The sequence below is a fragment of the Microcebus murinus genome, chromosome 12 (assembly GCF_040939455.1).
Source record: "Microcebus murinus isolate Inina chromosome 12, M.murinus_Inina_mat1.0, whole genome shotgun sequence".
Taxonomy (NCBI): domain Eukaryota; kingdom Metazoa; phylum Chordata; class Mammalia; order Primates; family Cheirogaleidae; genus Microcebus; species Microcebus murinus.
This window is the reverse complement of record NC_134115.1, coordinates 90406169-90429459: the sequence shown is the minus strand read 5'-3', so window position 1 is coordinate 90429459 and position 23291 is coordinate 90406169. Positions and strand designations below refer to the sequence as shown.

The 23291-nt window shown below is 54.5% G+C and overlaps 1 protein-coding gene across 1 annotated transcript in view; it reads right to left on the bottom strand.

Moving 5' to 3' along the window:
- Positions 1–681: 681 nt before the first annotated feature.
- Positions 682–23291, bottom strand: part of CFAP77 (cilia and flagella associated protein 77) — a 124308-nt gene continuing 101698 nt past the window's right edge. The window contains exon 6 of the mRNA XM_012744130.3: positions 682–1581. Within this exon, the coding sequence (XP_012599584.1) occupies positions 1459–1581 (123 nt within the window). The 3' untranslated portion in view covers positions 682–1458. The remainder of the gene's footprint in view (positions 1582–23291) is intronic.

The following is a 23291-nucleotide window of genomic DNA, read 5'->3' as shown; positions in this document are numbered from 1 at the left end:
CTAAGGCAGGAGCACCGGGCCTCGCCTGCAGGACTGCGGGTTTGACTTGGAGGCCGCTGCCCGGGAGCGCTCAGGGGCTGCTCCGCGGCAAAGGGACTGCGAGTGGGGGGCAGGGTGGGGGGCGGTGAGGGAACCTACGGCAGCTCTCCGGAGAGACGCGAGGGCACGGGCTGGGGGCGCAGGAGTGGATGGATCAGGGCGTGTTTTCGGAGGTAACGCTGGCGGGCTTGTTGCTGGACTAGGTGTGAGAGACGGAGGGAAGGGAGTAGTGAGGGTGTCTGGCCCCAGCGGCGGGGTGGATGGTGGTCTCATTTAGGAAATGGGAAAGATGAGGGAGAAGCGCGCCGGGTGGGAACATCAGTGTTCCGTCTCGGCCGTGTTGGCTAGAGATGGACACCAGGACCCGAGTGGAGAATCCGCGAGAGCAGCCGTTGGATGCACGAACCTGGAGGTCCGGGGAGAGGGCCAGGCTGAAGATCGACTCTTGGCAATCCTCAGACGAGAACCGAAATTGAAAACTTGGGGTTTTGCCTCCCTCAGAAAAGGCACTGTTAGGATGCCTTGGAGGTTCCCGTCTGCCTTGAAAAGTTTCTGTGCCGTAGCACCGTCGAATAACGAATCTTAGGTTGGTTCGTTCACCAGTTATAGGCTTACTGGTTTTCAAATACAGACACAAAAGTAGGGAGTCAAATAGCATTTTAATATTAAAATAGACCAGCATATAATTTGTGGGAAGCCAAAGAACACGTAGGAAGACGGAGTGAGGAAGCGCCCAGGTGTCTGGCGGGAAGTTCTGCGGCCGGCGTAGCTTAGTCACCTGAAGGAAGGCTCCCTCAGGCTCCCTCCCTGGGGACGGGCTGACTGTCCGGAGTCTACCTCCGAGGAGATTGACAGGGCCGCTGTGCTGAGGAAGGGGACAGGCCTGAGTAATGAACCATTGGCTCTTCCTGCTGTCAGGGGTCCCAGAGAGATAATACTGCCGTGGCGAGACATCAGGCATCCCAAAAAGAGCAATTAAAACTCATGTTTGGAATATAAAATGAGGGCTTTCAAAGCATGTCACTGTCACGCTTTCCGCAGGAAATACACGGGTTGTTCTTAACACTTAATGGGCAGAGCCACGGAATCGACCCTGAGCCTGGAGTCTAAAAACCTGCCTTGTAATTTGGGTTTATCTTGTCAGCTGCGGGCTCGAGCAGAGAGGCAGGTGAGCCTGCCCGCCGAGGAGGAGGAGGAGGAGTCCCCAGGGAGGGTCACTGGGGCCACGGCAAGACTAGTGTTGGCTAACCTAAAAAGGGAGACTCTTATCAAAAATAATTAACCTAAGACCTGAATCTGAGGTCCTCGCCGTGGCGGCAGTGCCTGCGTGAAGGAGGAGGGGTGGAGGAGGTGGGGCGAGAGAGGAGAGCCCGTGTGTGCTGGGGCTGCGGGAGAAGGGCTCCCCTGGCGGGCAAGGGGCTAGGGGTGGGTGTAGTTGCCCATCCGCAGGGTGCCCTGGCGCACGGCATGCTCTTCCCGGTGGGCTTTGAAGGCCCTCTGGCGATCTTCCTCGGTGGGGAACGTGTCGAGTTGCCGGCTCACCTGTGGACAGAGCGAGGAGCGGGAGGGTGAGCCGGTCTTCCATGGCGCTCGCCCCTACCCGCCCCGAATTTCAATCTTAGAGACTTAATAAAAACGGCGTGAGGAGGGCAGGGAATAGCAGTGAGTGCTGCGAGCTTCCTGGTGCTGAGTGGGGTGGGCTGCCGGGGGCCTGTCCTCCCCTCTGCCCAGCTCGTGGCTGGGGGAGGTGTGTGCAGAGCAGGTGTCACCCAGCCATGACCTGGTCGCTGCGCGGTGGGGCCTGGCCGCCAGCGCCATTTTTCACACACCACCTAACACCCTAACAAGCCGCCTGCTCCCGGGGGGGGGGGCACTGCTGGCCCTGTCTGTCACGGCCCTCCGGCCCAGTGGCAGCACTGTGGGGGTCAAGGTGCCAGCCCTCAACAGCGCCAGAACCAGAGCTTGAGAACTCATCGCCTCGCCCTTCTGGAAAACAAAAACAAAAGCAGAAAAACATTCGAGGGGGACAGATCCAAGGAGTGGGAGCCTCTTCAGTTAAGATCCGAAGTGGTCCCTGTCTCAGCCTGCCCCTCCTCAGGAAACGGAGGGGGGGTGAAGCCTCCTCCTGTCTCCTGGTGACCGCTGTGTCTGCTACATCACCTCCAACTCAGTACCTGAGGGCCACAACCTCCTAACTGGGCATCTCTCCTTCAGGGGAACCTAAGGGAGGCACAGGGTAGAGGGGTTTGGCTCACTCATCCATCACTGCATCCATCCTTCCATCCACCCTTCCATCCATCCATCCATCCATCCATCCATCCATCCATCCGCACATTTACTGAGCCCAGCTCTGTGCCAGGCACAGGGAGACAGCAGTGAACTGGGGAGACTGGGCTCTGCCCTTGGGGAGCTTTTCATCCCATTTCCTGATGATTGCTGGGAGCCGGGGCCGGGGAGCGTGCGGTGAGAGCACAGGGGAGAGGTGGGTGCAGGGAGTCTCTATGCAAGCAGGAGTTTCCCCGCGGGGGCAGCGTGTACACAGCCCTGGAGCTCCATGAGGGTTCAGGAGGGGACCGGGTCGGGAGGTGGAGGGCAGGGCAGGTTCCCTTGGAATTGCAGGAGCAGCCGGAGGCTCTCAGTGGTTTCGGGAGAGAGCAGGACCTGCCCCAAAAGAGCCACGAGGGGATCCAGGCCAGGGCGGGCCACCTGGGAATGGCTAGCTGAGCCCAAGGTGCTGCGGGTGGCCTTAGGGTGACCAAAGGTGAGAAAAGCAAGCTGGGGAAGGGATGAGATACCAGTCGAGGAAAGACAAGGAGGAACGCATGGGGAAAAGTCTCTGCTCGGGGCCCAGTGGACCTGCCTGGGTTGTGTTTGTGCTTTAGGACCTCAACCTCTGAGCTCTAAGTTCTGGACTCTTTCTGGTACATTCCATCATGGCTGCCACTCAGCTATGTGCGGGGTGCTCCCTGCACCTCACTCACGGAGGTGAGAAGGAGCGAGGGGCTATGGAAGCTTGTTAGAAACCCGCAACGATCACATGTGATGGGCAGATTCGGTTATTCCGGCATGGCCACGTTCCTTACTCCCAGGGCTTGTAGACTCGGGGACTCTGGGAGAGCCCTGGACTCTCGTCCTCTGGGAGGAAAACACCCCCACGTTCTTGTCTAACAATCAGTGCAGGTCATTTCAGGAGGTTCACGGGCCCTTTTCGAGTTCCCTGTGGGCCCTCTGTGACAACATTACCCAGCCTCAGCCCCAGCCTGGGGTGGGGTTTTTGGGGTCATCAGAATCGCCTTGGGGCTCCGGTCACCCAGGGAGGCCCCACAGCCCAACCCCAAAGCCACGGAGCCCACCAGGGCCGGCCCTTAACAGGCACCTGACGCCTTCCGGACCCAGGGCTAAATGTGGGGCTCTTCTCATTGTGATCAGTCACACCGTGATCTTATTCTTGGCTCAACCTCCACGTTTCAGGAAAGTCCCCAAAGTGGCCTCACCAAAGTGGTAGAGAAGGGAGAAGACCCTGCTCACCGTGCAGGCAGCAAAGAGCCAGTAAACAAAGGGCTTCCAGGGGACGCCCTTCTGTGCCCTCTGGCAAGTGACTTTCACGCCCCCCAGGGCAGCCGGAGATGCTCAGGGAGGCCGGGGCACCAGGGTCCCAGCGCCAGCCAGCCTGGGCCTCAGGCCTCCGAGGCCTTGAGTGACATTCAGATTGGCCATAGTGCTATTTCTGGTGGCCAGTCACCAACGGTGTCTTTTTGTTTGTTTTTCAGAACACAGGCATTTTACTCATATGCATGCCTTTCACAATAGTACTAACAATTTAGTTTTGCAAAATGCTTGACATTATGTGAAAATAACTTACTATATTATTACAATGTCACTGCCGCTATAATTTTTCTTATTTAAAAAAATATATTTTTAACAGCCTTTTTGAGAGATAACTCCTAAACGAAGCCTGCGCACATTTTAATGGGTACAGTTCGATGGGTTCGGGAATACGCAAACACCCATGAAACCGTCACCGCAGCCAAGGTGGTAAGAGCATCCATCACTTCAGAAGTTCACTCGTGCCCTGTCGGGTTTTTTGTTTTGGTTTTTGGTAAGACCCTGTAACATGAGATCTACCCTCCTCGCAAACTGTGGAAGTGCACGATATGGTATATGTACTATTGTTAACTGTAGGCACAGAGTTGTCCAGACATCTCGAGAACTTGCTCATTTTGCATAACTGAAACTTCACGCTCAGGCTGGGCGCGGTGGCTCACGCCTGTAATCCTGGCACTCTGGGAGGCCGAGGTGGGCGGATCGTTTGTGCTCAGGATTTCGAGACCAGCCTGAGCAAGAGTGAGAGACCCCATCTCTACTAAAATTGAAAGAAATTAATTGGCCAACTACAAATATATAGAAAAAAAAATTAGCCGGGCATGGTGGCGCACGCCTGTTGTCCCAGCTACTCGGGAGGCTGAGGCAGCAGGATTGCTTGAGCCCAGGAGTTTGAGGTTGCTGTGAGCTAGGCTGACACCACAGCACTTCATGCTCAGCACAACAGCTGCCTCCCTTCCCCTCCCCCAAGCCCCGGGCACCATGGTTCTCCACGCTGCCTCTCCGAGCTCCCAGCTCTTTACAGGGAAGTGCAGCTCCGCAGCCTACCTCAGCCCTCTCCACACACCCCTCTTTCGCCATCGCATTAATAGTAGGTTGAACCATAACCCCCCAAATATATGTCCATCCTCACCCTCAGAACTGAGACCACGATCTTGCTTGGGAAAAGGGTCTTTGCAGATGTAATTAAGGACCTCGAGAGGAGATCATCCTGATGTAGTCACGTGGGCCCTGAATCCGACCACGAGCGCTTTGTAAGGGACAGAAGGCACGGGGCAGCCCCGTGAAGACGGAGGCAGAGCTTGGAGTGACGCAGCCACAGCCAAGGAGCGCCGGGAGGCAGCGGCAGCTGGAAGAGGGGAGGAGGGGCCCTCCCCATGAGCCCTCGGAGGGAGCGTGGCCCTGCCCACACCTTGATTTCGGATTTCTGGCCTCCAGAATTTCGAGGGAATAAAGTTCTGTTGCTCTAAGCCACTGAGTTTGTGGCAATTTGTTTCGGCAGCCCAGGACACTAATGCAGCCCTCAGCCATGCCCTGGGCAGGTGGGCATGCAGGGCGGTGGCAGTGCCATGGGCAGTGTCACTGCAGGAGGGTCCTCGGCTCATCTGGTCTCGCAAGGAAGAGGCGGGAGGATGGACGCCTTGACCACCCATGGACAAAAGAGAAGCTTGATTAGAAATTTTCTTTTTTTGCAATCTCTGTTTACTTAGAAACTTCACCAAGGCAGAAACAGTCATTCACCCATCTATCTAAAAAATACTGATTAAGCACCTACTATGTGCCAGGGATTGCTGAGCACACACCCCTTGCCCTTGGGAACTGCAAGTTCCGTTCCCGCCTTGGTTTTCTAAGGGGTGTGTGGGCGTGAGAGGCTCTCTCCAGGGACTGGCCACGCAGCTGCTGGCACCCACTATGCCCTGACACTGGGGGGGACAGAAAGCCTGTCACCTGCAGTCTCTGCCACTGAGGAATTCCCATTCCAAGTGGAATCTCCTAGAGTTAGTTGTCTCATCCAAGCGGGAAACCCAAGCCAGCACCGAGCCTCTGTGAGGCAGGGTCTGCTCTGGGCCCTGTCCCCGAGGGACCCACAGTGCCCGGCCTTTGAGAAGTATTTGATCAGAGTCAGCTGGGCGAACAAACGAACAAACGAGTGAATGAGTGAATGAAAAACAAAGTGGCCTTAGGTGGTCTGGCTCCTTCGGCTAGGTGGGAAGGGCGGAGATGGGGGCGGGGCCGAGGGGAAGTGGCGTCAGCAGAGGTGGGCGGCTGTGCCTCCCAGGCCCGGCCAGGCGCTGGGTGTGGGGGTGGACACCAGTGGGGCCACTCCGGCACCGGGGCCTGCAGACTCCTGACCGTGGACTCAGGCAGAAGCTTCTGCCCGGTGGCAGGGGCCTTTAGAGAGAGAAGGGAGATTGGGCCTATTCTGCACCAGAATCCCAAACCAGAAAACGGAAAGGGGAGTTCCAGCCCTCACATGGCTGGGCGCCTCTCTGCGAAATTAAGAGAGGCCTTTGTCCCAAAGGCCCCGACCCGGCGTGTTCAGCCCCTTCTCACCAACGCAGCGTTGGAAGGAGCACAGCCTTGCTGCTTGCCGGGTGCTGTGCGTGGACGTCACACGAGCCTCGGAATGCCCCAGCGAGGCTGGCACCGTCACTGTCTCCATTTTACAGATGGGAAAGTGGGAAGGCACCAGAAGGTTAAGTCACTTGCCCCAGGGTTTCCCGGACTGAACCCAGGGCTGCGGGACTTGAGGTCCCACGCTCTCTGGCTGCCGAAACATGCTGGTGAGTGAGGGAGAGGAAGTCAGCGCCTGCAAGGTTGTCCCCGCTCCCGAATGCTCGCTCCCCCTCCTGCAAGAGCAGCTCAGCCCCAGATGAGCCTCATTACAAGTCAGGCCTCAAGCCCCTGTGTGGTCACGACCCCGCAGACCCCCGGAGTCAAAGCTGAAGAGCTATGGAGCAAGAAACTCCTTCTGAGATGCTTCTAAATTAAGCCATCTGTGGTCTGTCTCTGCCTGGAGCTAAGAAATTGTCACAGCTTTGGCAGGAGACAGCTTTGCTGAATGGAGCTCTGAGCCGCTCTAAGGTCAATGCAGGTAAATAATAGGCGGCGCCACAGCCTGCCAGCAGCCCTCTGAGCCGGGCGGGCCGGGCCGGGCCGGGCCGGGCGGCTTCACCCTGGTTGGCAAAGGTGCGGGTCCTGTTTGAATTTGGAACACTGCAAAATCTTTATTTAGCATTGCGTGAATAAGGACCGAGCACCACCACTGTGCAATGCCCCGGAAATCTACACTGGCGAGGAACTGGGACCCGGCAAGATGTCAAGGGAGATGGTCACTGAAGGCACCGCACACACGGTTGTTTGATGACAGGTAGACCAGAGCTATTTTATAAGATCGTGGACTGGGGAACTCTCACTCCAGCTGGGGGTCGGGAAGGTCTGTCCAGGGGAAAAGGGGAGGTGCCCCAGGTGGGAGGAATCAGGCGAATTCTAGGGAGTGAGAGCAGGCGGGCGGTGAGTGAGCAACCACCAGGACGTAGAAGAGATTTGTTCTCGATGCCCCTGGGGAGTCAGGATCTCCTCCTGGGCCACATCCCCTACCTGTCCCCACTGGATTGGCATGAAAGAGTCCCAAAGAGTTAGGGTTGGAGGGGACCTTAGGGATCCCCGAATCCAACTCTCCCAGACCACAGGTGGAAAATCTGAGGCCCAGAGGTGGGAAGCGACTCTCCCAGGTCTCCCTCGAGTCAGTTCACGCCTTTCCTCAGCTCTGCATGCCTCCCAGTGGTCTCCCTTTGCCCATGGCCGGGGCCCTGGGCGCCATTTCCTAGTTCATCTGCAAGCATCTGAAAGCGCTTTTCCGATTCACTCTCAATGAGCTAATCTTTCATTTGACTGATAGCCTTAATCTGTTCCTTTGACATTTCCCTAATTTTGCTCTTAACTTCATTATTTCCTTTTCCCTTCTTTGAGTTGACTGTTCATTTTCTAGCATCTAGAGTTGTTGGCTCTGCTAATGACCTCTTCATCCTTCTTCTCTCCTAATATCTGCATTTATATAACCTAGCATGAGCAACTGTTTCCCTTTAACTTCTTCCAGCTCGTCTCACAAGTTTTGACTACATTTTTGCTCAGTCTCTTTGAATCTAACTTCTGTTTGGAACTCTCCTTTGACCCCCAAGTTATTTATAAGTGTGCTTTTACATTTCCAGGCAATTCTATCAGTTGGGTTTGGTACTGATTTCTAATTCGGTTTCTTGGGTGCCAAACTAATCTGCACAGATCAGACCCTTTGGCGTTTCTTGAGATCTTGCTTTCTACTCTTGCATGAAAAGTCTGCTGTACTTTCAACAGAAAGTGCCCGTGTGGAGTGAACGTCATAGAGGAGGTGTCCAGGTGACCTGGGCTTGAGGATAAGATGTGGCCCTTGCCCTTTTATTCATGTGCTCATTACTTTTTCTTTTATTTACTTATTTATTTTTGAGACAGAGTCTTTTTATTTTTTTTATTTTTTTGTCTTAAGCACTTTGCAGAAAGAGACAGAGTCTTGCTCTGACACCCTGGCTAGAGTATAGTGGCACGATCATAGTTCACTGCAAGCTCAAACTCCTAGGCTCAAGCGATCCTCCTGCCTCAGCCTCCCAAGTAGTGGGCCTACAGGAGTGGGCCACCATGCCGGCTAAGGCTAATTTTTTCTATTTTTGGTGGAGACGGGGTCTTGCTCTCAGGCTGTATGCGCTCGTTATTTCACTCAATGCACGTTTATGGGCCGTGCCCTGGGTGCCAGACACGGTGCTGGGACGGCCGAGGACACAGTGAGAATTTAGAAAGCTTCTGCTGCCGTGGGACTGGGAGACTGGTGATAAAAATGTAACTACATGCAGTCCAAGCCATAAATATATATATATATATAACTCCACAACTAATTATTCAATCAGAGTTATGTTGAGTACTAAGAGAGTATCAATTCCGTAAGAGTTTGTAACACAGAGACTCAAACTCTGTCTGACGGCCAGAGAGGGCCGCCCTGAAGAAAGGACGTGGAAGCAGAAGCTGAAGATAAGCAGAGCTGGCCGGGGGGATGGTGTGGGGTCGTACAGCGACAGAGCAGGGGGGATGGTGTGGGGTTGCATAGCCACAGAGCAGGGGGGATGGTGTGGGGTTGCATAGCCACAGAGCAGGGGGGATGGTGTGGGGTCGCACAGCGACAGAGCAGGCGGCTCGGCCGGGCGCGGGGGCTCACGCCTGTAACCCTAGCTCTCTGGGAGGCCGAGGCGGGCGGATCGTTTGAGCTCAGGAGTTGGAGACCAGCCTGAGCAAGAGCAAGACCTCGTCTCTACTATAAATAGAAAGAAATCAATTGGCCAACTAATATATACAGAAAAAAGTAGCCGGGCATGGTGGCGCATGCCTGTAGTCCCAGCTACTCGGGAGGCTGAGGCAGGAGGATCGCTTGAGCCCAGGAGTTTGAGGTTGCTGTGAGCTAGGCTGATGCCACGGCACTCACTCTAGCCTGGGAAACAAAGTGAGACTCTGTCTTTAAAAAAAAGAAAAAAAGAGCAGGTCGTTCACACAGGGGAAGTCTGAAAGGTCAGCCAAGGGGGAAAGATGCTCAGCCTAATGTGTAATCGGGGAATAGCGCATTAAGCAAGAAAACACCATTCCATGCCCATCAGGTTGGTACTAATAGTACTAATAGTACTATAGTTGGTACTAATAGTACTAATAGTAACAAGTTGGTATTAGTTGGTGCTAATAGCACTAATAGTGACAAGTTGGTATTAGTTGGTACTAATAGTACTAATAGTAACAAGTTGGTATTAGTTGGTGCTAATAGTACTAATAGTAACAAGTTGGTATTAGTTGGTGCTAATAGTATTAATCGTAACAAGTTGGTATTAGTTGGTGCTAATAGTACTAATAGTGACAAGTTGGTAATAGTTGGTACTAATAGTACTAATAGTAACAAGTTGGTACTAATAGTACTAATAGTAACAAGTTGGTATTAGTTGGTGCTAATAGTACTAATAGTAACAAGTTGGTACTAATAGCACTAATAGTGACAAGTTGGTGTTAGTTGGTACTAATAGTACTAATAGTAACAAGTTGGTATTAGTTGGTGCTAATAGCACTAATAGTGACAAGTTGGTATTAGTTGGTGCTAATAGCACTAACCGTAACAAGTTGGTATTATTTGGTGCTAATAGCACTAATCGTAACAAGTTGGTATTAGTTGGTGCTAATAGTACTAATCGTAACAAGTTGGTATTAGTTGGTGCTAATAGTACTAATAGTGACAAGTTGGTAATAGTTGGTACTAATAGTACTAATAGTAACAAGTTGGTACTAATAGTACTAATAGTAACAAGTTGGTATTAGTTGGTGCTAATAGCACTAATCGTAACAAGTTGGTATTAGTTGGTGCTAACAGCACTAATAGTGACAAGTTGGTATTAGTTGGTGCTAATAGTACTAATAGTGACAAGTTGGTACTAATAGTACTAATAGTAACAAGTTGGTATTAGTTGGTGCTAATAGTACTAATAGTAACAAGTTGGTACTAATAGCACTAATAGTGACAAGTTGGTGTTAGTTGGTGTTAATAGTACTAATCGTAACAAGTTGGTATTAGTTGGTGCTAATAGTACTAATCGTAACAAGTTGGTATTAGTTGGTGCTAATAGTACTAATAGTGACAAGTTGGTAATAGTTGGTACTAATAGTACTAATAGTTACAAGTTGGTACTAATAGTACTAATAGTAACAAGTTGGTATTAGTTGGTGCTAATAGCACTAATCGTAACAAGTTGGTATTAGTTGGTGCTAACAGCACTAATAGTGACAAGTTGGTATTAGTTGGTGCTAATAGTACTAATAGTGACAAGTTGGTATTAGTTGGTGCTAATAGCACTAATAGTGACAAGTTGGTATTAGTTGGTGCTAATAGCACTAACCGTAACAAGTTGGTATTATTTGGTGCTAATAGCACTAATCGTAACAAGTTGGTATTAGTTGGTGCTAATAGTACTAATCGTAACAAGTTGGTATTAGTTGGTGCTAATAGTACTAATAGTGACAAATTGGTATTAGTTGGTGCTAACAGCACTAATAGTAACAAGTTGGTATTAGTTGGTGCTAATAGTACTAATAGTGACAAGTTGGTATTAGTTGGTGCTAATAGCACTAATAGTGACAAGTTGGTATTAGTTGGTGCTAATAGCACTAATAGTGACAAGTTGGTATTAGTTGGTGCTAACAGCACTAATCGTGACAAGTCTGACACCGGGAGCTGGAGCCGCCGCGCACCCCTGCGAGGGTGTTAGCCGGCACAGCCGCTGGGAGGGGTTCGGCGGCGGCGAGGAGGGCGGGCGTGCGCGCGCCCTGCGGACCAGCGAGTCCACTTTGCACGGACGCCCTGGAGAGACTTTCAGAAACACCCACTAGGAGACGCGTAGGCGGAAGCCTGTGGTAGTGACGTGAGGATAAACTGCGCGTCGTCACTGGGGTCTGGACGGACGAAGGCGACAAACCCACAGGGGCCCCTGCGCCAGCTGGCACGGACGCTCCGGGAGGCACTGCCCAGCGTGGCGGCCCCCAGCCCCGCGCGGCCATTTACATTTCAAGGAACTGAAACTAAATAAAATGCAAACTTCAGTCCCTCGCCCGCCCACATTCCCAGCGCTCGTGGCCGAGGCTGCCGCGGCGAGCAGGTGGGCGTAGCACGCTTCCACCGGCGTTTCTGCCGCACAGCGCCGCTCCAGGTCCGTCTGAACCAACACGTGTCGACCTCAAAAACCCAATGCTTCCTGAAAAAAGAAGTTACAGAAAACGTGCAGAACGGGACAGGAGCATGATTCCATTTATAAGAAAAGCCTAAAGCATGGGAGATGATTCCCTGGATGGTTCAAGCACGTGCGTGAGTCCAGCCTCTGACCCGGCCCCACCGCGCGGCAGCGGGGCCAGGGCACGCTGGCCGCCACTCTTTAGCCACGCGCTGGTCCCCCAGCTGGACACCGAGCTTCCCAGTGCCAGGTCTGGGGGCCAACAAGGCAAAAGGGAGGATCTGAGAAAAAAAAAATGACCAGATTAAAAACAACAACAAAAGCAAATCTGCCAAAGAGCTAAAAAAAAAAAAAAATGACAGCCATAGAGATTTTAGTTCAGTTTTTTTTTTTTTTTAAATGACAATTGCTCAGGTGTCTGGAAGAGAAATTTTGCTTTAAAAGATTGAGAGTCTGTCTCCTCTAATGAGAGGCACTTGAAAATCATGGAGCAGTCCCAGGCCAGTAATTTCTGTCAAGTTCGGGGCAGCCGGAGGTCAGGGGCCCTGGCAGAACACAATCATCGGTGCGCGGGCCGGGCCGAGCTCTGATGTAGCAGGTTGTAGCTTAAGTAATTAACAAGGGTAACAATCTCTCCTGAGACATCTGGCCCCCTAAATTGTTCTGCTGCTGCTGGCTCTAATTCCTCTGTGGTCCAAAAATAGATGGAACAAGGACACAGGGCCTGACCCTCCCTGCTGACACATGCTGCGATTTCAAAGAACATCCAAACTCCAGCTCAGACAACGAACTTCCTGCCTCCCCACAAGGTCTATTGCGGCACCTGCACCAACCTTGGCAAACCGAGGCAGGTGCCTGGGGGAGGGCGGTGGCCTTCCTGGGTTGGGAGGGGCCGGCCTCCTCACTGGAGGGTTGCTGAGGCTCCTGCAGGTTAAGACACTGGCCCAAGGAGACCCCGCGGCTAAATCTCCTAAGCGACAAAGCCAGGACGGGCTTCCAGCTCTGTGCTCCGCTCACTGCAGGGCCTGTGGGACTTGCTGGGGCAGAAGAAAAGGCAGGCAGCATCCGTGCCTTTGAGAATAGGAATCAACTTGCTATTTCCAGAAGCCAAACCGACGCCTCCAGATCATTCCCAAGGACTAGCTAAGGCAGCCAGCAGCGGTTGAAATCAAAATCGAACAGTGAAGCTGTTTGCTAGATGCCAGTAGAAAAATAACAGGGTCACACCAGTCCCAAAGGCGGGGTGTGCGTCTGACTGTCCCACAACCTCCAGGTCAGGGCGTCGCTGCTGCTTCGGCGTCTCAGTTCAGGAGGTTTCAGGTGAACGAGAGTCAGAGTGGATAATGGGGGGCAGACCCTCCCTCGTCATCTGAGCCTGTGTCGTGGTGGCCAATTGTCACCCTGTTCCAGCAGCCTCCAGAGACAGAATCCGGGCAGTGATCATTCATCTAACTCAAGTGGCTAGTTCTTTTTCAAGTGACTTGGCTTTTTTAGAAAACAGCTTTATTGAGAAATAATTCATATATGATAAAAATTCACCTGTTTAAAGTGTGTTAATCAATGATTTTAGTGTGTTCATAGCATTGTACAACCACCGCCACAATCTAAGCTTAGAACATTTTCATCACCCCGAAAAGAACCCTCATGCCCATTAGCAGTCAGGCCCTCCTCCTCCCCCAGCCTCTGGCAGCCACTAACCCTTGACTTCCTATTCGTGTGCATTCGCCCATTTTGGACGTTTCATATAAGGACGTTTTGTATAGGACGTATGGTCTTTTGTGTCTGGTTGTTTTCACTCAGCATAATGTTTTCCAGGCTCCTCCGGGTGGTAACCTGTAACAACAGCACTTAATTCTTTCCCATGGCTAAATAATATCCCACTGCATGGAGAGACCGCCACATTTTGTTACCTGTTCATCAGTTGATGGACGTTTAAACTGTTTCTGATTTTTGACCAGTATGAATAATGCAGCTAGGACAGTTCATGTACGTGTTTTTGTGTGGATGTATGTTTTTATTTCTCTTGCGTAGATAAGACCCCAGAGTAGAATTGCTGGGTCCCATGGAAACTCTGTTTTTGTTTAGCCTTTTGGAGAACTGCAGAGTGTTTTGCAAAGTGGCCGCACCATTCTTTATTCCCACCAGCAGGGTACAAGCGTTCAATTTGTCCAAGTCCTCGCCGACACTTGTTATTGTCTGTCATTATAATTACAGCCTTCCTCGTGGGTACAGAGTCATATCTCATTGTAATTTTGAGATTTTCGTTTCCCTGATGGCTCATGATGTAGAACCTCTTTTCATGTGTTTATCTGTATATCAGCTTTGGAGAAATGTCTGTTGATATCTTTTGCCCATTTTTAAATCGAGTTATTTATCTTTTTATTGCTTAGTTGTAAGAGTAATATATATATATATATTCCTAGATACAAGTCCCTTATCTGACACATGATTTGCAAATATTTTCTCCAGTTCTGTGGGTTGTCTTTTCACTTTCTTGATATTATCATTTGAAGTGTAAAAGTTTTTAATTTTGATAAAGTCCAATTTATCTATTTTTCTGTAGTGGGCTATATTTTATTTCCTTTTACATAAATATCATTTCAATGGAGCATGAAAAGAAGAGGAATTTTATGAATACTTAGCAAGTCACTTGCGTGGCCCCTCCAAAGCAGGGGTGGCGAGGAGGTGACATTTCGTTTCACTTATTGGCTCCACTAGACTGATGTGGCTGATGGCTGCAATTCCGTCACAAACTATTCTAAGGCTGAATTTAGGCTTTCGGAAAAAAAGTACGCAATGGTTGATTGGCAAGGTCTGCCACGGGCACAGGAGGGAGACGGTGCCATGAGTTTGCTCTGAGAGATCAAAATAGAGTCTCCCATGGTAACAGTGATGCACACAGACCCCAGGGAGGGGACATCCACACGTTCCTCTGCCCTCAACTCCCTCTCCCTCGTTATGCAACCGCGGTCGCCTGTGCCTGGGATGGCCAGCAGGCAGGGAGGAGCGAGGGGAGAACTGGGGGATGGAAAGACAAGAGACGGGGAGGCCAGCGGGGGCTGGCAAAGCGCGGACGCCCTGCAGCTTGTTAGTTACGGAGCAGCCTCGATTTGGTTCGGGCGCCAAACTAAGCAAGGACTGACACGTGCCCCAGAGTCACCTCGGGGAGGATAATGCATGTCACTTGAAAAAAGGACGTTCTGCTTTTTAAAACAATTACGTCCTTATAGAAGGGGCAGAGGCGGCCTTAGCCGGGCCCTGCAAGGAGAGAGTGAGTCCCTCCCGACGAAATCTGGAGTGTGGGCCTGGAACCGTCCTCGGCACGCAGCCGGGCGCAGACCGTCCTCTTGCCGGGGGTGGTCCGGCGGGGGGCTTCGGGAGTCGGCCAGGCTCGGGGCTCTCCTGCGGCCCCCGCGGCTCCAGCTCCCTCGGGAGGCCTGGAAGCCGTGGAACCGCCGGCCGTCGGCCTCTGGCTTCCCTTTGAAAGCGCAGCCCAGGGAGAACGCCGCCTGGCAGCCGTGGCGCAGCAGCCCGATACCAGAGGGAGAGAGACCCCTTCCCGCTCCCCGTCTCGGCCGTGGGGGCCCGTCCCACTGCGCGCACACGCGCTCACACGCACACGCACACGCACGACACGCCGGGATGCAAATGATCCCCGCCGAGCCATCACTTGTGAAGCTTGACAGAAAATAATGAGAAACACTAAATCTTTTATAAGGTCAACACTCGCCTTAGCCGAGCAGCTGTCAAACAAGAAAAGAATTTAGCGCCGGAGCCACGAAACTTCCATCGGCTCATTAAACCCAACAGGGCCCGGGCCTGGCGTGGCGGAGGAGACGCGGGCCCTTCCGTTTTGTGTCAGTAATTTGCGGCGGAGGAGGCGAGAAGAAACAGCCAGCGCCAAAGGGGCCGGGCCGGCTGGGGAATCGTTAGCGCGCCAGGAGCGGCCGCGGCGCCTAATTGGAAGCATTGGGCATTATCAACGGAGGATTCGCCTCAGTTCCCTGACAGCTGGTGGGCCCAAAATGATCGCCCACTTGTCAGTGTAAAAGACCATTAAAAACAAACCATTTTGATTTAATTGGAGGCGGTGCACTGTGGGGCCAGGTGAGGGGGCTCGCCTCTCTCTCCCCCTCTGTGTGACGGGGCTCCGGGGTGCGGCGGGAGAGCGCGCGTGTGTGTGCGTGTGTGTGTGCGCGTGTGTGTGTTTTCCAGACTTTTCGCCTTTCAAAAACTGTCTGAGAAAGCAGTGAATGGGAGACGGAGCAAACTTCACAGCGGCGGTGAGGTCTGTTTTCAATGGGCTTGTCAACAAATGCCGTGACAAGCGTGCCGCCGCCGGGGGTAGGTGCCCCCTTTTCTTTTCAGAGCCCAGATGATGGGAGCCGGCTCGGCTCTGTTCTTCTGGGAGGGGCCCGAGGTGTCTGGCTGGAAGCGCTCGGCCCGCACATGGGCTGGGGGCTCCTCCGGCGGGCGCCCCAGCCCCAGCCCCAGCCCTCTGAGAAATATCAGGAGGTGGGAGTCAGAGCAGACCCTGATAGTCAGTGGAGAGAGCAGGGCCTTCTCTTCCATTTGGAGCAGGAGTGAGAACCAAGGAGCCAGTGAAAGGGTTATGTTAATGGGACCCTTTGCAGGGGGGACGGGACAGCCCCTGCTGGTTTGGGCTGGTGTCTCAGCAGCGCCCCCCCCAGCGCGGGCCACGTAGATGCCCCACCCAGGGCAGCTGCTCCCAAACACACGGAGCATCTGTCTGCGTGTAGAACCGTGTGTGAATCCGAGTGTAGACTCCCTGATGCCAGGGACTGCACATTTCGCATGTTGATTCTCGGTATCGTGTGCACCGTGGGCACTTGATAAATATTAATTGGCTCTTGCCAGATCTCAGGCCTGTGCATGCGTGTATGAGTCTCACCCTCATCGCAAGAAGCGGTGATCTTATTTGCTGCTTACTGCTTCTTTGACAAGACAACGCACGCAGGACACACGGTGCTAGAAGGGCGCGGCAGGGCAGGGCCGGGGGCGGGGGACACGTGGCGGATCCCCTCGTCAGCCTGCCCTGATGAAGGATCAGGCTGGGAGGAGACACCAGATCCCTGGTGAGCTTCAAATTCCAGAGCTCCAAATTTTGCTGCGGAACGTAGACAATGGGGCTTCCTTAATTACTTTCTCTGGAAATTTACCTGGCGATGCTTTCCCAGGTAGCGCAAGGTGGTTATGCAGGCACGTGGTTCCTCAGCTGACAGCGTCTTTGATTTTGTGCTCGGTTGCAAATTAAGTCCTCTGTTGGCTGTCCACACGGTGCCCGTCAGCCCTTACCGCGTGTTCACAGGGGCTGTGGAGCCACGCGTGTCCACGCCAGGGAAGCTGGGACACGCTCAGATGTCCGGTGTCCTCGGCCCATCGGGGTGGTGGAGAGCACAGCCCAGTGGGGCCTGGTGTTGTTATTCCCTTTTTATCTTATCGGAATAAGAAGCAGGAAGAATTTCTTTCTGGTATCTTTTTTTTGAAGGAACAGAACCTTTCTGTGGTTGACAAGGCTGAGCCTGTCAGGGCACAAGCAGGACTATTGGAGTGAAGTGTCCTCGGCCAGCGAGGATGTTAACGCCACGTCTGGACACTGCTCTAGGGAAACGGCAGCAGGCAGGAGGCCTCCAAAGGCCCCGGGGTCACTCTAGTGTAAGAGACACCCAGTAGACACTCGACAAACCGTGAAGCCTTGGCTGGTGGCTGGATGCGCGAGCAGATGGACAGAGGGCTGAGGACGGGTGGGTGGACAGATGAAGGGGTTAGCAGCCTGGGATAAGACGACAGAGACCTTGCAGATGCGCCTGAGCTCCAAGCACCCGAAGACCCTCTCCGCCTGCTTTGCCCAGCTCCTACTCGAAGTGGAAGAGGTGTTTTATTTTCTCCAACACTTGTGCCCTGTCTGCTTCCAAGTCACTTGAAGGTGTCCGGTGAATGGCACACGACGTGAAATGAGATGTTTAAGGGTTGCACAAGGCGGAGACTGAAGAGAAGTGTGGAGACTCCTGGGCCCGGAGTGGAGCAGATTCTAACTCTTACTCGGTTTCTGCCACACGAGGCAAAGAGGAGCACGTCCCATCACGTCGGCGGTGTCTTTTCCTCCGCGGAAGGGACACAGTCGCACTGCAGGGCCGTCACCCTCTAGCTGAGAGACCAGGGGCCTCAGCTTCTCACCTGGGAAGCAAGGGGCCCCTGCCCACCCCACGGGGTCATTGCCAAGGCCCTGGCACGGCACCAGGCACACTCGGCAGGTGTTCAGGAAGTGGCGGTCGTGCCGTTATTACTATTAGTGGTACCCAAGTCTGACTGCAGCTCTCTCCTGAAATTGCCCTCCAGCGAGGAATTTTTACACGGATTTAATACTAAGTGATCCGAGTGGCGCAATGGCGTCTTCAACCACAGTTCTGTTTGAAAATACATAGAAATGCAGTTTGGGCTGGCCGGTGTCCTGTAACTGTGGACAAAGGGAGAGGCCGCGGCAGCCCGGCCGCCTGCTGTCCCTGCAGCACAGGGCTCTGCCTTCTGGCCTTCAGAACTCTGCTCTCAGGGGCAGGCAGCCAGGAGCCCCGGCATCTGCGCGGAAAGGGGGCCTGACGTCGGGAACTCGTGGGGCTGTCGCCTAGCAGGAAGAGGGGCACTCCACGGGGCTCCGGAAGTGAGGAACAGAGCCAGGAGGTGGAAGGCAGGAGGGGGCGGGTTTCGGCTGAACTTGAGAAAGAGCCTGCTGCGCAATGGGCGTGGCGCCCTGATCTTGGACTTACAGCCTCCAGATCCGAGAGGAACAAGCGCCTCTTGTTGAAGCCACTCGGTCTGTGGGCTTTCGCAGCCTGAGCAGACCAAGACAGAGGTTCCTAATCGCTGGGGCTGCTTAACAGACGGACCCGTCCCCAACAGGCAGGTTTTCTTTTGAAGGCCCCAGCGAGCTTCCTATCAAGCTAGGAAAGTCACCCACCTGGCATCTAAATACGTACGTTAAGCATGACCGTGGAGGAGTGGAGTTGGCATTGACCCTGGGAGCCGCTTGCTGAAGATGTAGGTTTGGTGCCTACCCCAGGCCCACTGGATCAGGATCCTGGGCAGAGGCCCAGAATCCGCATTTAACCCTCTCCCCAGAGGACCCCAGACGCAGCCCAGTCTTAGAATAACTCACCTACAGGAGCAGATGCTCAGGCCTCGCCCAGCCCAGGGACCTGCCGCTCCGTGACCCTCTCCTAGCCAGGCCCTCGCTGGGCGCCCCCCCCACAGCAGCACCGGGCTGTCTCTGTCACCGTCCCCACTTTACAGACGCAGCCTTGGCCCTCCTGCTGGGCTCTGTCTCACCTGCCCCTTTCAGTCCAGCCAGCCTAAATCCGACATCAGCGGCCTCTTTCCTCTTTAGCCTTGGGGCCAAACTACAATTTAAAAGATGCTCCAGGTTTTACCAAGGTCTCAAGGCTTTCAGGGCAGTGGGAAGTTTAGTTTATTGCAAGGGCTTAAATCAGCCAGAGCAGGGCCGGCCACGACCCTCTGGACACCCATAACAGCCTCATTCCTGACCGCCCTTTGCTTTCCTGCCCAGGCCCTGCATTTGGGACCCACTGGCCCCGACCCCAGTAGCAGGTCCTTAGTATTTATCGGCAATTCCAGTGCCTGAGGCCTGGAGGCAGCCAGACGGGGGCTGGGTCCCCACTCGGCCACTTGCTAGCTGTTAACCTCAGGCACGTGACTTTAACCTTCCAGCTTAGCCTCTCATCTCCGAGACGGGGACACTCAACTCTACCACGTGGGGTTAGCGAGCGTAGTGACAGGAGATGGGAAGGTTCCCAAAAGCCCCCAGGCTGGCATCTAGGAAGGACTCAAGGTGTGCCGGCTGTGGATGTTGTCACTGCTGCCACCTGGGAACTCCACCTTTAGAATAACTTCTTCCCGCTACTCTTCCAGCCTTTGGTCAAACTACCCACAGTTTTTTTTTCTTTGTACCACTCTAAGGCATCGTTTCCCAGGACTTCTTCGAGGAGAGGAAGGGAAGAGGCCAGAAAAACGTCCCCATTCCGAACGTCCTCCCCGGCGTGTGCTCAGATCCCAGGGCACGCCCCGTCTCCGAGGGGACGCGGGGAGGTTGCCCGCGTGGCTCGCGTCGACTCGATGCATTTCACCTGCCCTCTCGCCAGGTCCGGTTCGGACCATCCCTGAGTCTACCGCAGGAAGTCACCCAATGCCGTTCATCGGCCAGGGCCTGCAGCTTCCCATCCCATCAGGCCGTCTGCGTGGGCGCCGGTGACAGGCTGACAGTGGGGACACTCAGAAACCAGGGGGCCAGAGGGGCTCCAGGGATTCGCTGAGGAAGTCGTTCCAGGGCCGGAAGATGTGGCCCAAACCCCTCCCTGAGCCAGCGGGATTCTCCGTAGCTCATCAAGGATTTATCCTCTTGGGGATGAGCTGGAAGCTGAAAGAAGAAACTGGGGCTCCCCAAAGGTCTATCAGCTCCCCAAATTCCACGAGAGGCTTGCTGTCCCTAGAGATTAGAAATATATCACTGATGCCCAAACCAGCTGTCTTACTCGTAATGTTTTCTGGTTGGTGTTCAATATAAAAACTGAAGTATTTTCATGCCCAGTGGGGAAGAAGAGCCTTCTGAATTAGACTGAAAATCCTTGGAACTAGAGGGAGTCAGCGGGTCCTGCTGGAAGGGACACCCTTGGCCCTCCCTTCGCCGCTGGCCTCTGCAGACCCACCCCCAGACTCCTGGTGCTGCTCTGGGAACTCGGCCGCTACCCCCCCAGACCCCCACCTCCTTTCCCCTTGTCCCTGGCTCTGGCTATTTGTGACTTGCCAGTATCTGAGCAGCAATGTCACCTCGTGAGCAGGTGCCTAAAAATTCTGTACCTCCGAGGTGCCAGATTATGTAAAACCAACGAAGCTGCTGCTGCTATCCCTTCGGCGAGTCAGCTCTTCTGCATACTGATCGATTTATAACGGGGGTATCCGCATTTAGGGAAGGAATGTCAGCCGCATCAGGGCCTCTGAATCATTCTTCCTGTTGCCCTGTTTCCGCGTGTGACAGATGCCATTCCTGCGCTTGGTGCCCTCCACGGAGGCACAGGACGCTTCTTATTCTCATGCAAGGGAGCAACAGGATTCTTAAAATACATCGCTGTGCAGAGACCCCTGGGAGGGGCAGCAGATCTGGCATTGCCCTTCTTGGGCCTGGAAAAAAGTGATTTTGGGGTCGGACACACCTTCATTTCAGCCGGGCAAGCCCTTTGGAGAGGCAGAGGCCACGGGGCGGCCGGGCTGGGGGCTGCTCCAGGGGTTTAACAGAGAGTTAACTTTGCAGCCGGCTATGATTTGCACGAGAGCTTAAAGGTGGCAGAGAAAACCCTTTTCTTAGATTCAGCAGCTTCTGCTAATCAGCTGCGTCTCTGGGTGTCACTGCTCGGCTGACTGCTGATGTATTTTTTCCCTCCGTCTCCTGTTCTATTAGGGAGCCAGGGGCCCAGGAGACCCGAGGCAGGGTTAGTCTTCCACAAAGAGAGGAGTCTGATCCCGGCGTTCGGAGCACAAGAGCTTGTAAATCAAACGGTTAGCTTAATAGCTTGGGCCATTATTCTAAAGCAGTGGGGCTGAAAACAAAAGCCAAATGAAAATATAGACGATTTGTTCATACTTTGGCGACTGAATGACTATGTAATGTTGGTGGGCTTCGGGGCTGTGGAGGAGAGGCATGGATCTCTCCTGTGGGGGTGGGGTGGGGACCCCCAGATGCTCGGGCAAACCCCCTTCTGAAACGGATGTTGGAGAGCGAGACTCTATTTCTAAAAAATAAATAAATGAAATGAAATGAAGTGGATGTTGGGTCTCCAATAACAACGTGGACTTGGCCACATGGACCCAGACTCCGGCAGTCAGCAGACCTGGCTGCTGGGCGCGGCTGCCGGAAACTGAGTGGCGCCACCAGGCTGGGCCGGCAGCGAGTGAGCGTGTCGTCAGGCCTCGAGACGGACCGGGCTCCACAGGGGTGGACCCTGGGAAGAACAGCTGGGGAGGAAGCAGAACCTCTACCCTTCGGAAACCTCCTTCAAAATAGCCTTGCTGGCTTTGCGAAAGTCGCATGCACTCACTGCAGAAATTCCGACCATACAGAGAAGAGCATCAGACTCGACCTCAGACTCGACCTCACCCCCCAAAGATCACCACTGTTACTGCGCGGGGCCCCTCCCTCTGGTGTCTGCATCTGCCCTGCGGACACGGAAGGACGCTCGGTGCTGCCACCCGGGGTGGGGTTGGGTCTCGCGCACAGACTCTTTTGCCCAATGACGTGTTATCACAGTGTCCGAGAGCGCGATCGAAGCCATGGTTTTCCGTGGCTGTGTGATAGCTCACTGTCCAACCCCCCCAGCGTGTCTCTCCACTGGTGGCATCCAGGCTTTCCCCGTGGTCACTGGCGCCACCCCAAGCACTGGGGAGCGTTTGCCCCTCGGGCGCTGGGCAGAGGGGGGCCATCTGCTTCTCAGGGCTCACGCTCAGGCGGCCGTAGACCGCGTGGCTCTGACAGCGACCCTCCCGAGAGCAAAGGGGCTGCTGTTAGTGACCGGGGCTCTCAGCCTCCCGGGGGAGGGCGGCTGGGTGGCTGTGGGTCCGGACCCGCCTGGGAGGAGCGCCGAGGTTTGCACAGAAGGCACGTGAGCAGGGCCAGTCCACAGGGACTGTGTGTGACGGGGTCATCCTTAGGGAACCGTCCCACCCGCTGAACTCGGCGCTGCCAAGTAAGGTTGGCGTCTCCTGACCATTTCAGGCTGTGAACCCCGGACAGCGGGGCTTGGGGCTTCTTCACACTGCCCCGTCCAGCCGTCCTCCTGTGCGGCTGTCCATCTGTCTGTCCGTCTCACTCCGTGCCGGTGGCCGGCAGCCCCACGGCAGCCGTAAGACCTTAGTCTGGCTCGTTCACCACATCACTGTGCCAAGAGCAAGGGGCTGGCACGGCGGTGCTCGTGGGAAAGATTTGCGAATGAGTGAATGAGTGAATGAACGACCACCACGGCCACCCTCTCGGCCGCTGCCATTTATGGGTGGCTAACATGGGCCAGGCACGTTGCTAAACGCCGTACACCCGTGTGCTCGACAAACCCTCCTAGCAGCCCTGCCAGGAGGGACCGTTAGCCCGAGTTATGGAGCAGGAAGTGGGTCTCACACAGGTAGAGCCACCTGACAGGTAGGGAGTGGCAGGGTCACCACTCGACCCCTGTCGGCTGACCCTGGAGTCGTGGGCTCACACAGACATACCCCGCAGGGTCCCTCCTCCCTTCCCGCCGGCCGAGCTCTCTGCCCCGAGGACCCCAGCCCGCCTTGCCGAAGGGCGGGAGAGAGCCCCCCTGCCTGGGCACCGAGAGCGTGGGCCCAGGCGCCGGGACGGAACACGAGTCCACGTCCCATCCCCACAAGGGAGCCTGAGGATGGCCTCAGCTGTTCCCCCTGCCAGTGCACTCTGGGTTTGGGGTCCACACCTCCAAGAGCCCCCATGCCCCCAACATGGCTCCTTGGCCGGTGCACTCGGAACCATGAAACCTTGGATTGGAAGGGGCCTTGAGAACTAGTCCTACCCCCTCATTTTCAGATGAGGAAACTGAGGCCCAGAGAGCCCCCACCCCCATCTCAGACACTGGCCAGCCGTGGCGGTGGCCGGTGGCATAGACCGGATGGGGCGCAGGTGCTGCCCGCCTGGAGCACCCGTGAGGAGGGACGCGCCCCTCCCTTCCTGGTCCCTCTCCGCCCTCGCCCTCGAGTCCGCAAGTGGCCCGTGTGGGCCGGGGCGGGGTCTGGGGCCCCTCCTGCGGGGGTGGCCCCGAGTGGCTGGCCGAGTGGCGC